General features: G+C 39.5%; 1 protein-coding gene across 1 annotated transcript in view; it reads left to right on the top strand.

Moving 5' to 3' along the window:
* Positions 1-13,781, top strand: part of SYT10 (synaptotagmin 10) — a 61,080-nt gene extending 47,299 nt beyond the window's left edge. The window contains exons 4-7 of the mRNA XM_006022511.1: positions 8,163-8,283; positions 9,455-9,626; positions 12,043-12,172; positions 13,710-13,781. Of these exons, the coding sequence (XP_006022573.1) occupies positions 8,163-8,283; positions 9,455-9,626; positions 12,043-12,172; positions 13,710-13,781 (495 nt within the window). The remainder of the gene's footprint in view (positions 1-8,162; positions 8,284-9,454; positions 9,627-12,042; positions 12,173-13,709) is intronic.
* Positions 13,782-14,001: the final 220 nt, after the last annotated feature.

Here is a 14,001-nt window from a genome sequence, read left to right as displayed (position 1 = left end):
ATGCATTAGCTAGTCATGTAAACTGGGAGCAATAAAAATGAACTGAAGCTGGTGTAGTGCTTACACTGTTCCCACTCTTGGTCCTTCATGATGGTTTGTGATCACAAAAGGGAAATAAAAGCATAAAAGATACACAGTATCAAATGAATGTATTTGTATTTGTGCAGCTGTGCCCACGTTTCCTGCTTGTTTGTACAAATTATTGGAGGCCTTTGGGAGAGAATCATTATGAGTATCTGTCAGTAAAGCTAGTTGTTAATTGCAACCTCAGTTTCATTTATGAGGAGGAAAAACACTCAACACTAATGAAAATCAGGAAATTTCACTGGCATTACTAAAAAAAATCCTGTAACAGTTATAAAATTATTTAGTTAAATACACATTTTTGCTCCTAAAATAATCTGTGGCAACCTTAATTATTAATGTTACAGGTAAATAAATATTTCTGTAATGGTGTTTGGGCTGAAATTCTTTGTGTTTCTCTCTCTTGAGTCAGAGTTCACATAAACGGTGCTGTCCACCTTGGGACTTCGGACTCCCTGCACCAAAAGCATTAGCCTATACTCACTAGGCTAAATAATTATCTCAGGGTGTTCCAAACATTGGGCAAAAGAATTGGTAGCCACCGTTCTACACTCACTGACTTTGTGTGTACTCTCCACAAAGCACACGCAAAGCCCCAACAGCACACAGTACAACCAAAACTAAACTAAAATGAGAAAGTAGCCGATTGCAAGTTTCTTCCAAGTAGCTGATGGCAATCTCCATGATGGTTTTTCCCTAGACTGTGTGGCATTGCTCTCCAGGGACAGAGGACAGTAAGATGGGGTCTATGGACTGTCTCAATGGAACTCTTTTTTTTTTTTTTGGCACCCTGATCTTATAGTCATAGACACATTACAAATGTCTAACACAGAGGAGAGAAGGTATTTTGAAATAGTAAATGTTCAAGTTCATTGAATAATTCATTTTTATCACTGTGCAACATGCAACGTGTTTCCCTGAGGTAGAGTGATTCTACTTCTTTAATATTTGTGCACTTCAGGGCACTCCAGCCTCCTTCTCCTTCAGGGATACAGCTCACCTGTACTAGAAGTTGTGTGTATAGATAATGGAAAGGTGTAGAACTTTGCTCCAGGACATGGTTCTGTCCTATTGATATTGGGAATGACCAGACAGATTATTCCCTCTTTACCAGTCTATTTGGGCTTAATTTATTAAAAGTAAGTCTGCAACACATTCAATGCAGTCTAACTAGTCAGTGCACATAACAAAGCAAGAGCTCCACACCCATGAGTGAAATCACTGTAATAGTTATAATCATATCTGCAAGCAACTGTGAACTATTCCTGGCTGACAGATGTTTTAGTCACCATAGAAATGAATGAATTAGAACGAATTAAGGTTACTCATCATCATTGGCTATCCCTTGATACGAAAATGATGCATGCCGGGGTGTGAGGGGGAAGGACGGGGGGTTACTGGTGAGTTTTAAAGTGGCTGAGGAATCCAATCCGTGCTCTGAAAGTTTTTCCACCAATATGACAAGTGGTACCTTTGGGGCAGGAGCGGGGAGGGGCACAACTGTTGGCCAGAATGTTGTGTGCTTTCCTTCCTCTGCTACTTCTTGGCTTCCTGAGTGAGGCTGTTCTCTTCAAAGTGAGCTGTGGCTTGATGTATGGTGCAGCACTATTGAAACCTGTTACCAGCCAGCACTTCCCAATTTGTAGGGTTGATGCCACCCTTCTTAAAGTATGGTTTCAGTGCGTCCTTGTAGTGCTTCCTGTGTCTTCCATGTGTAGGTCGTCTTACCATGACAAAGTTGAGAGAAGAGGACTTGCTTCAAGAGATGAGTGTCAGCCATCCTCACACAGTGGCCAGCCCAGCCAAGTTGATGTTTCATGATCTTTGCCTCAAGGCTGGTTATGTGAGCTGCAGAAAGGATGCTGGCATTGGTGCAATGCTCTTTCCATGTAATGTGGAGGATGTTTCTGAGCCAATGCTGATAGAACCATTACAGGTGCTTAAGATGGCTTTGGTATGTCACCCACGTCTCACACCCATAAAAAAGCATGGGGATAACTACTGCATTGTAGGCCAAGATCTTAGTGTCTATCTGCAGATCTCAGTCAGCATGGACACGGTGAAGCAGCTTTCCAAAAGCTACGCTAGCACAGCGAATCCTATGTTCAATTTCCACATCAAAATTGACTGACTGGGAGAGGTGGCTACCAAGGTATGGGAAATGCTTGATGTTTTCTACGGATTCTCCACCAATGGTAATTTGTGGGGGAAGCAGGGCAACTTGTGCTGGGGCAGGCTGGTGGAGTACTTTGGTCTTCCCAATGTTAAGGGAGAGTTCCAGGCTGTGATAGGCACCTGAGAAAAGGTCAAGGGTGGAGTGCAGATCAGTCTCAGTGTGCACAAAGATAACTCAGTTGTCAGCGTACTGAAGGTCAGTAATGCCAGTCCTGGTAAATGATGTTTTTCTGTGAAGGCACTGCAGGTTGGAAAAGTGACCATCCATTTGATACTCAACCCCAACTGTAGGCAGCCACGAATGAGAAACATAGTCACAGCAAGATAGATGGAAACAATGGTTGGGGCAATGATACAGCCCTGCTTGACACCAGTATGGATGGTAAATGGTTCTGTCTTGGATCCATTGCAAAGGACTGTGGTGGTCAGCCCATCATGGAGTAGCCTGAGGACACTGATGAACTTCAGTGGATAACCAAACCTAGCAAGCACCTTCCATAAAGGCTTCACAATTGATGGAATCAAAGACCTTGGTTAGGTCAATGAATTCCGTAAACAGCTCCTAGCAGTGCTCTCTACAATTCTGGATCTGTCATACAACAAAAATCATGTCTGTGGTGCCCTGAGATGATCTAAAGCCACACTGGGATTCTGAAAGAACATCTTCAGCAAGTGGGAGGAGGTGATTCAGAAGGATGTAAGTAAGAATCTTCCCAGCAATGGAAAGGAGGGCAATGCCTTGGTAATTCCCACACACCAACTTGTCCCCTTTCTTGAAGATGGTCACAATGTTGGCATTCTTTAAGTCAGGTGGAACTTTCTCATTAATCCATAATCTTGGTCTGTGTGATGGCAGACCAGACTTCCTTGAAGGATGGGGGATTAGCAAGAGGTTCTATTACTGGGTACTGAAGGATGGACTTCATGGTGGCAGCTTGGACCTCAGATTCACTGTCAAGTAGAGTCTTGAAGTGCTCCATCCAGCATTGCTTGATGGATACATTATCCCTGAAAAGGGATCACAAGGTGGTTGCGCCATTGGAATATGGCCCATGAATGGCTTTTATTGCTTGAAAGAAGCTTCTCATCTCATACTGGTTAGCAAAACTCTGGATCTCCATGGCCATTGCTTGCTGCCACTGGTTCTTGATGTCCCATAGCCTCCTCTGAACTACAGCTTTGAGTCGGTGGTAAGCCTCTCATTTTTGCCAACTGCAGAACTCGGCTCTCTTCTGATGGATAAGTGCCAGGATTTCCTCATTGTTCTTGTCCAACCAAAATAAGGTTACTATGGAGTGGAATAAACTAACTCTGAATAACCTACTTTTTGTGTCATATCCATGCTTTCTAAGCTTCTCAGCTTTCCTTTTATTTTATTTTTGAAGTATATGTAATGCAGCATCGTTTGGCTAGGAACAGCATTTTATCTTTATATACAAGGCAACCTGCATATTTCACAAAGAAGTCAAATGTATTGGTTGAGTGTACAACATTTGAATGACAGGTTTTCAAAGTCATTTTCAATATATCATCAGTATGTGAAATATAAAGGAAAGAAAAAGCTGATTCAAGCCTGGAATTACATCATCATCATCATTAATCATTTATGAAGCCTTGATAATTTGCTCAGTATTGTAGGAAATAATGAAATGGGCACTGAAACAGTTCCAACCAGTTGCTGCCATGTCTGACCTTCACATCACAGGTACTATCTGACCTGCGAATGTTATTGACTTGAACTCTAGTTCTTTCTTTAATAGTTCTTTCATCATATAGTTTTTCAGGTACCCAGAGGGCCAATGCTCTTGTTTCTGGTTCCATGATTAATCCTCTATTCTGGATGTTCTTTTGATGTCATAACCTTTGTGAAATTAACAATTCATGGCTCTGTATGTCAGCCAGTCCTTCTATACTCTTCCACTTGTTTATTTTGGATTCTTCTATATAGTCTTTCATAAACTTTTGCTTCTTTGTTCTGTTGAGTATACATATATTTTCTCTACTAATGTTCTAAGTCTTCTGGCATTTGTGACATCCTGCATCCATATAAATCAGCTGAATGTTGAAAACATCTTTGTTGCTTTGAACTTATCTAGTGATTCTTAACACACTTTTGTCCAATTTTCTGAAGTTGACAGTAATATTGCAGCCTCTTTCAGCATAAGTTCAACTTGTGCTAGTAGCATTTATATGAATCTAACATATTCATGAATCTTACTTGTTAAGCCTATTCCAAAGTATATCCAAATTAAAAATGGCCTGTCATTTTTCCTTTCTTCTTCTGAAAACAACATAAAATATTTTTTTTCTCATTTTCTCTGATTATATTGAACTTTCAAAATTTGCTTTGATGTCAAGCATTCTATAACTACTGGGGCACATTTTTCATAACATTTTTATGTTAAAGTGATTTGAATACTAATATCCTAGACTGTATTTTTCTCTTTTTTCCTTCTACACAGAGGTGAAAAAAGTTTTTAAAATAATATTTATTTAAAAATTAGTTTACATGCTCTTCCTATTCTTGGCCTTTTGTACAACCATCTATAGCCCCAAACAGGCTTGTACTCCTTTCTTAGAAGTGCACAAATGATGTAAACTAAAGGTAAATTTCAAGCTGTGAAAGCTGTTATTGCAGTACCTTGTTTCCCGTGTGTTTTTACCTATGGCTGAAATTCATAGGTCTTTGCTTTATCCATTTAAATTTATTGAGAGATTCACAATATGGTGCCTTTCAATTTGGTCTTTTTATTTATTTAGGCCAAAGAGTAACATGGGACACAGTAACAGGGAACCCAGGCCAAACAATAGCTGCAGCTTGATTTGATATTGTAAAATAGCCTGTTACATTTCTTTTGTATAGAAAATTATCATTGTATTGTGGTTCTCATATGTAGGACACATAAAAAAGGACAGAAACAATGAGGCTTGCTCATAATCTACGAGATGTTATTTTGCTTTTCATACACAACCAATTTCCTTTAAATGGAATTTTCCTATACTAAAAACTACTGTGATTAGAACTATCACTAGAGGGCACATAAATGGCCAAAATACAGTGGCACAGAGTTTGCTCTGTTGTATGTATGTATGTATACATAATATGAATAAATGTATATGGATATTCCTCCTTGATAGCTGACCCTATCCAAAGCTCTTACTACCCAAATAATTTTGTCTTTTATATTACATGTATTTTCAATGTGATACACCCATCTCACTAAAACTGAGCTCTTCTCCACTCAACTACACTCAACCCACCACCTCAGGAAAAAAAGAGTAACTTTCAGAGCAGAAAAATCCCACCCAAAGCTCTAACCCACAGTCAAGTGGATCTCTATTTGTCCATAAAACCACAGAAACCAGCTACTATTTGGAAAGTAAAATTAGCCTCAATATGTCTGCTTCTAGTGTACCATAACTTGTACTATAATACTATATTGTCCTCATTCTGGCATTATAACGTCACTTACATCTCCATATGTTTGCATTGCTATTATTTTACTGTATAGATAATTCTAGTGATAGTCTAGCAAACTAACAATTAGACATCAAAAAGGCAAAATATGTTAGCCTGACTTGAATTATGATTTTTAAAGAAATATCCTGAAAAAGCCAAAAAGATCCATGTTACTACCACACCTGGGATCCCAATGCCATTTCAGTCTGTGTTTCAGACTGTAAGTAAAACTGTGAGGAAAAAAGGAACATTTGTCCATATGTCAAAAGGTAAGAGCTGTGAGAAGAAATTGGTGAGCCAAGTTCATCAGATGAGGATCAAATGGAATCAAATCCATTCCAAAATCCTTGGAAACCTTCAAGTAATGAAAAGTGCCCGCTGTGGATATGAGCATGCATAACAGCCTATTGATTCTCAGAATAAAATCCCTGTAAAATTACTGTCCATAAACTGACGTGCAAAATTGAAGAACCTATGATGGATACGATAGAGAAGTAAAACTATTGCAAAACCTACAATTTTCAATTCAGACTAAGTAACATACTGAAATATGTGGTTAAATCTGTTTTTATTCAAGACAGCACTAAAGTATATGCCTAAATTTAAGAACCTGTGGACGTCAGTAAGGCTACTTATGTGACCAACTCCTCAAAAATGAAAGATTTTACTCTGGCCCCTAATAATTTGGCTTATTATTAAAAAAAGTTCATCTCTAAGACAATGGCTGCTTTTCCATAATTATCTACTAAGGGAACTTGATGTAATAGCAAACATTTATAAAGATTAAGTAGCCACTGGCTTCATTAAGTACTGGAGTGGATATATACCTCATTTTATTTCAGCGGGCATTAGGCACCTATATATCTTTTAAGAATCTGAGCTTTCATTTTTAATATCAAACGTCCTGTTTTACATTTCTGAGCTTTAAGATTTTAAACAGGCCATATCCATACATGCAGACACTTGTGGTTTGTGGCACACCGTTCATGTTAAACTGCATGCCACGCTGCTAATCAGCAGCATGGTGGCAAAATTTGCTACCAGGATTTCCCGGTAGCAAAAAAAGCCTCAATGAAAAAAGCAGGGCAAGACATGCAAAGGTAGAGTGCACCTGGACAAATGCAGAGACCAGGCAGCAGGCAGCCCAGGGCCACCTGCCCATCTCCTCATGCCACTCCCCACCTGGCTGGCATGCAGGATGCCTCAGTGCAGAGGCTGTCTGCCGGGTAGCCCCACACTAAGGCACTCTGTACACTGGCCTGCCCTCCCTGATAGACGTGGAGCCTAGCCAGGAGCCAGGAGGAGCTGGACATGGCAGTACAAAGTAGCATCACAAATTTGTGCCACTAGTATTTGTGTTGCTTGCAAGCGTATGCCTCTGCTCATCTGGATGTGACCTTAGAGGGCTTTGTTCTTACTAGGGTTGGGCGATAACTCTATCTACCTGACCACCTGGTAAATCTATTTGCTTAGTGGGGAAAATGCTTTAGACAGAAGTGAGAAATAGAACCCATACATTTATTTCTCCTTTTTTCACGTGTATACTTTGCTTCTTAGAAGTCATATTTTTTGGCTCTACCCCACTGCTATGTTAAATCCTAGTCCTATTAATTACCTATGTCCCTCCTATATATATATATATATATGTATATATATATATATTTATGTAGTGATATTTAACTTCCAGAAGAAGACATTTCATTTTACCTTAGTCCATCTGGCACAGTATGGCACTTCCTAAACCCTATTTTCTTTCCAGGCATGTGGGAGATGGTATGAGCAATATTGCTGATTTCCTTTCTTTCCTTCCATCTCCACAGTTGAACACCCACAAAGGGAATGGTAAAGCAATTCCCGTTACCATGTTTCACAGAGACAATGACTTCTTCTATCCTCTTACAAAGTGAAAGGGAATCATTCATGCACACATGCACATGTGCACATACTCAGGTTTTTAATACCTTTGTGAAAAGGGCTGAAATATATGGCTACACACATTAGACTTGCTACCTCACCACTTTTTTATAGGTTGGAAAGGTAGAATGTTGAGTACCACCCAGAACTGAATTTAGCATTTTTCTTTTGTGGCATATAAAGATTTTACAATGCAGCATCTTGTGAACTTGACTGTGAATCCAACACCCTGTCCTGCCAGCTGCGATCAAGCTCAAGAGTTCTGCGGTTATCCTTGGGTTGAACCTGCAGTCAAGAAACTCAAAAGTCTGTCACTAAAATATTGTTGCATTTCTGTTTTTTCATGTTTTGCATAAATCTCCATTGAAGAAACTTGTGTTATATAATCTTTTTACAAATATCTAAGGCTGGAACTTCTCCAAAAATAGGTTCCTTTAGTCACACTTAGAATTTTTATAACATTTTTGGATGTTTGAGCTGTTGGAATGAATAACAAAGTCCTAACCACCTTTTTTCCCCCTCTTTTCAGGAAAGCATAGATTTGGGTGAAATCATGTTTTCCCTTTGTTATTTACCCACTGCTGGGAGAATGACATTAACAGTCATCAAATGTAGAAATCTCAAGGCCATGGACATTACTGGCTCTTCAGGTGCGTATTCTTCCTCTTCATTCACTGTGCAGACTTCTGTTCTGAAACATGGCTATGAAAAAATGGCAATTTCTTATTCAACTACATATTCAAATTATAGGTATTGATATATATGTAATTACATCTGCTTATGCTGGTGACAAAAATGTGAGAGCAGGTTACACCATTTTCTTTGTGTTAGCTGTGCAAAGAAGACTTTGCTAAGAAAAAGTGAAATGAAGATTCTCATTCAACTTGTGCACCATCAACCCAATAGTTTCCCAAGTTCCAAATTATCACAGCAAATTTGTTGAAGGTAGTAGTTATCACTGAGAGCATAGGCTGAAGACAACAGTTTGTACAGGTGAAACAAAAGGTATAATTTTGTTATCACAACTTTTATTACTGTGATGATATATGCTATAGAAAGCCTGAGAATAGGACTGGTGGAGTTTTTTGTTTGTCCTTTGGGTTGCTTTAAGTCGTATATTAAAACTCAATATGAAAAGCACTGAGACAAATATGTAAATGCACAATCTCATTTACTGCAGCCATTCTTCAGAATAGATTTGATCTTTAAAAGATACCATATTGGGAAAGCATTAAGAACTTGTATATATAGTGTATGTAATGCTCCATATAATTAATTTAAAACTATATACGTTTTTTAATTGTATTAATTCACGAACTGTTTGCATTTCATTTTTGCTTTTCCTTTTATGGGGACTTATCAGTCCTTATTAAATAATATCAAAGGGAGAAGAGATTAATATAAAAAAATTAAAGCATTGAAACCCCATTTTGAAGCACTTTTCAAGTGTTTTCAAGCTCCCTTGACTGTCAGTATGGTTTAGGTGCCTAATTGTCTTTTTAACTTCTGAAAATATCCTACTTGCAAATCCTACTTTTCATGTGGATAGTTACCACATACAGTTTTCAAGAGAACTGATTAAGGCAGACATAAACCTTAGATCTATTTCCTGTATTTCTATGAATGGTGTGTCTGTTTTGTCTCCTTGCTCTATTCTTGAGTAGGCAGGATGTGGAGAATGCAGAGGAAATAGTTCTGGTTACCTTGTGCTACTAAGACCATGTTGATAAACATAGGTAGTCATTAACATTTACTTTCAGAGACCTCACTGCTCTTGTATGCAATATTTTATCTACATAAAACCAACTTCCTGTTACTCAGATCCATATGTCAAAGTATCACTGATGTGTGAGGGGAGAAGACTGAAAAAACGGAAAACAACCACAAAGAGAAACACACTCAATCCAGTTTATAATGAGGCCATCATCTTTGATATCCCTCCAGAAAATGTGGATCAGGTCAGCCTCTCCATTGCTGTGATGGATTACGATCGGTAAGCATAGTTTACTGTCTGAAAATATTAATCTTGTGCAAGTCATTACCTGATCATTGCAAGTGACTTTTTTTTTAATTCCCTGGTAATTCAGATACATTCAGTCTCAATAAAATATAGCTTTTGACTCGTTGCATGAGTCTCAAAATGTCCTTGCCTCTTGCAATTTAATCCCATTGGTATCAAAAACACCAATCTGAAGAATACACAAACATGACTGAAAACTTTCATGTAAATGCAACCCACTTGAGCAGTGTCCATTTGTGTCCCTTCTCTGGTGGTTGGACCATGTGTAAGAGGTTTATAATTCTGCTGCAGCATCTAACTGGGTTAGTCCCTGAATGCAAACAATAGAGACATTTTTACTATCATAGGCCTGGCTAATAGTTCATCTAGGAAGTTAATTACCCCTGGCCAGTTACAATGACCCTGACCACTTTATCATAGAAGCATAGAAAATAAGGGTTGGAAAGGAATTCAGGAGGTCATCTAGTCCAACTCAAAGCAGGGGCATCCCTAACTATATCATCCCATCCAAGGCTCTGTCTACCCAGGTCAAGGGATGGAGATAGTACAATCTCTCTGGATAGCTTGTTCCAGTGCTTTATTATCCTCCTTGTGAGACAGATTTTCCTAATAAGTAACCTAAACTTCCCTTGCAACAACTTGAGAGCACTGCTCCTTGTTGCACATTCCCATGAGCAAGAACATGCATTTTCCCAGAGACAAACAGCAGTGGCACAATATGTGCTGTTGCTGCTTGTCCCCAGGAAACTGCCATGCACACAAGCTCTAGCATGCAGCACAGTACCCCGAGTGGGGTAGGGGAGGCTGGGGCCAACACCTGGGCTGGCCCCAGCAGCCTTACCTGGGCTCCTGAGGGCCTGCAGGGTCTGCAGTCATGGTGATCCATTAACATGGAGCCTGGCTGGCAGCCAGAGCATGGCTCCAGTCAGCCAGGCTCCGGTTTTGGGCTGCACACGCTGCCATCATGTGTGCCGCCTCACATTTTTAAGGCATGAAGTTTTTTGACACCGGGGTCTCCCAGTGGTAGTTAAAGGCTGCAATTAAATCCCCCCTTAGTCTTTTCTTTTCCAAACTAAATAAACCCAGCTCCCTCAGCCTCTCCTCAGAAATCATGTGCCCCAGCCCCCTAACCATTTTTGTTGCCCTCCGCTGGACTCTCTCCAATTTGTCCACATCCTTTCTGTAGTGGGGCGGGGAGCACAACTGAACACAGTACTCCAGATGTGGCCTCACCAGTGCTGAATGGAGGAGAATAATCATTTCCCTCAATCTGCTGGCAACACTCCTACAAATGCAGCCCAATATGCTGTTAGCCTTCTTCACAACAAGGGCACACTGTTGGCTCATATTCAGCTTATTTTCCACTGTAATCCCAAGGTCCATTTCTGCAGAGGTGTCTTCATAGGAAGGTAGAAGATAACTCAATAGCATGTCACTCACCTGTATTTTGCTATGGGCAAAGATGCGCTCCATTCTGTCTTTTTCCAAAATGTTTAGTGCAAGGGAGAAGACCTATTTTCTAACCCGTCCCCAGGACAAAAATAGTGTGGGTGATACTAATCAAATTAGAGGTGGACTAGTAGAATCATGCTTGATCTGACTTTACCCATACTTACTAATAGACATGGGCTTGAGAGAGATTCAAAATTATAGCAGTAAAATAATTTAATACTATAAAATTTTGACAGCATTTAATTCTTGAACCTGTTCCAATTTTTGTCAATGAGTGTTTCCCCATTGGCTGTGAAAGATGTAGAGTCTAGTCTTCTGAGAAACAATGATACAGTGAATTATACCATTCAGTCCTTTTATATCAGCCTTTGTCTGTTTATCTCAAAGAGGAAGGTAAATATAATTACCCTGTTATATAGAGAGGCGAACTAAGGAAAAGAGAGAGGAAATTACTTGCCCAAAGTCATTCTATATGTTAGTGCAGAGCCAGGGATATCAAGATATATATTTTTATATGAATACTTCTGGTTTGCTTTGATGAGAAGTCTATATTATTCCATCATACTTCTACACATAAGGCTCTAGTTGTTAAAACTGACTCCCTGAAACATATATTTTAAAATAACTCCTGGAGCATGCATGAAGCCTCGTTCCTCCCATTCCTACCTTTTGTCTCCCCACACTTCAAACACAATAAAAATACATATTATTAACAAACTTGCTACTTAAAACCATGGTTATTTTTTGCATGTTATTCCCCATCTGTAGTGTTGTATCTTTTGTGAAAATGGCATCTGCACCCTAAGCCATGCTTTTGGGTGCTAATGATACATACACTTTGAGCATCTTAACATTTGTACCGCACCAAACAACTACAAAGATGTTAATACATCTATTTACATTTCTAAAACATAATCTGTCCTTTTTTAATCCTCAGAGTAGGGCACAATGAGGTGATTGGGGTATGTAGGACAGGAATTGAAGCTGAAGGACTTGGAAGAGATCACTGGAATGAAATGCTGGCTTATCCCCGTAAACCAATAACTCACTGGCATCCACTAGTAGAGGTAAGAAAAAGAGTATCTCTATAGTGAAATTGCCACTATGTCTCTCTGCGTTCATATTTCTAAGAGCTTTTGAGAATATTGGAAGTCACAATGTTGTGAATTTCACTCCTCTTGTGGAGTGGATGGGAAGTTAAATCTGGGTTGCATGTGTGGGACAATCAACTGAATGGCCAAACAAGGATGCCAGCGTTCCCCCCCATGTGCTGTTGAAGTGGCCCTTGACTAAGTCTGGAATGACAGTCTGCTTTGGGACAGACCAAGGTGACCAGTTAATTCTGAGTTTGGGGAGTGGGTTTTACCTGCTCAGCTGTCCTGCACTTACCTGAGTAAAAGCGGAACATTCTTATGCCTGCATAGCGAATTTTCCCTGAGTAATGGACTGTCACAAAAAATACATGGCACAGCTCACGTGTATTAGCCTTTGCTGTTCTTTTCAGTGAGGCCCCAATTATGGGTGGTTACTTTTGATCTAGATATGTTATTTCAGAGATTGCCTCTCTGCTGTCAAGGTATTGACATAAAGGTCTTTACAATATTTTTACATACTACGTCATGTTTATTTTTATACTATCAAGAGTTCCTTAAAATCACTTTGAAGTGGTAGCTGTAAATGTTTCAAGGGCAGTCATTTTCTATTTAAGGTCTTTAGCAATATTTGGGGCTGTGTAGCTAAAATATATCAATTTCAGACTGTGCTATTGATGATATTGACATGGGGTAGCCACATCCAGAGATACTAAAACAGTCATTTATTTGAACCTTCTTATCTTAATGCATGGAAAATGATGTGTGCAGCTTCCTGGATTTTTTTCAAGAAATATGCCTTCAGTCTACCCCTTCATGTCCTGCCTTCATTATGTGTATGCTATCTTAATTAGGATTGCAGTGGGTCATGAAGTAAATTATGGTGATATGGCAGCAGACCAAGACTGGGGGCACTATGCACTTTTTCCCTTCTGTTTAACTTTACAGAGATGCCAGGTTGAGAGCTGATGCAACTTTTAAGCATTAACTCTTTTGTGGCTCTATGCTGTGGAACTCAGTCTTAAAGAAAAATACCAAAGAAGTGGCAACTAGGGAGAGCCCTGGATGATGGCCCCAGTGGAGCTGAAATCTCAGGAAATGTGTGACAAATATGAATCTGGTGCCACAACAGCAAATGGGTCTCTGCTTGGAGGTCCCTAACCTCCTCTGAATTCACTGGGCTATATGAAGGGGTTGAAGACAGAACTGCAGCTCACTAGATGGTGAAGCAGACTGCCTCCACATGGAAAGAGTCCCTTAGGAGTTTCCCCTCTAACCTTTCTTTCCCTTGGTTCCTTCTGCAGGAAGGGCTGGCATGGACCACACAAACTTAGCTTAAATTTATTTATCTGAAAGCATGTTTTGTTTATCTAAAAGAAAAAAAGAGATGGAATATTATTCTGATTCAGCCCCTTCCTTTGGAGAGGATCCTTATGATTCTCTCATCCTCAGAAATGATCATGCTGAATGGGCAAATCTGATGATGTTTGTAAAACTAAAACTTTTCTTCCAGTTACCTGGCCGAGCAACCAGTTTTGATAGCCAGGGGTCTTGTTCATCACCAAAACCACCTCCTACACCCTAGGGCACAAGAAAAGGATTCACCACGTCCGGTGGCCAAGCTCCCATGTAGCTCATACCTACAGTAACAGAAGGTTTGGCTTCCGCAGATGAACTGTATCCATATTTTTGTATCAAAATACATTTTCCTATTCTAAGTCTTATATTACAGTTTATAATAATTTCTTAACTTATGAATGAAGTTAAATTGAGCCAAAACAGTCCTTCCTCTGACAAACAGTCTC

Source organism: Alligator sinensis, unplaced genomic scaffold (assembly GCF_000455745.1).
Source record: "Alligator sinensis unplaced genomic scaffold, ASM45574v1 scaffold957_1, whole genome shotgun sequence".
Taxonomy (NCBI): domain Eukaryota; kingdom Metazoa; phylum Chordata; order Crocodylia; family Alligatoridae; genus Alligator; species Alligator sinensis.
The sequence above is the reverse complement of the archived record's forward strand: the minus strand, read 5'-3'. Positions and strand labels throughout refer to the sequence as shown.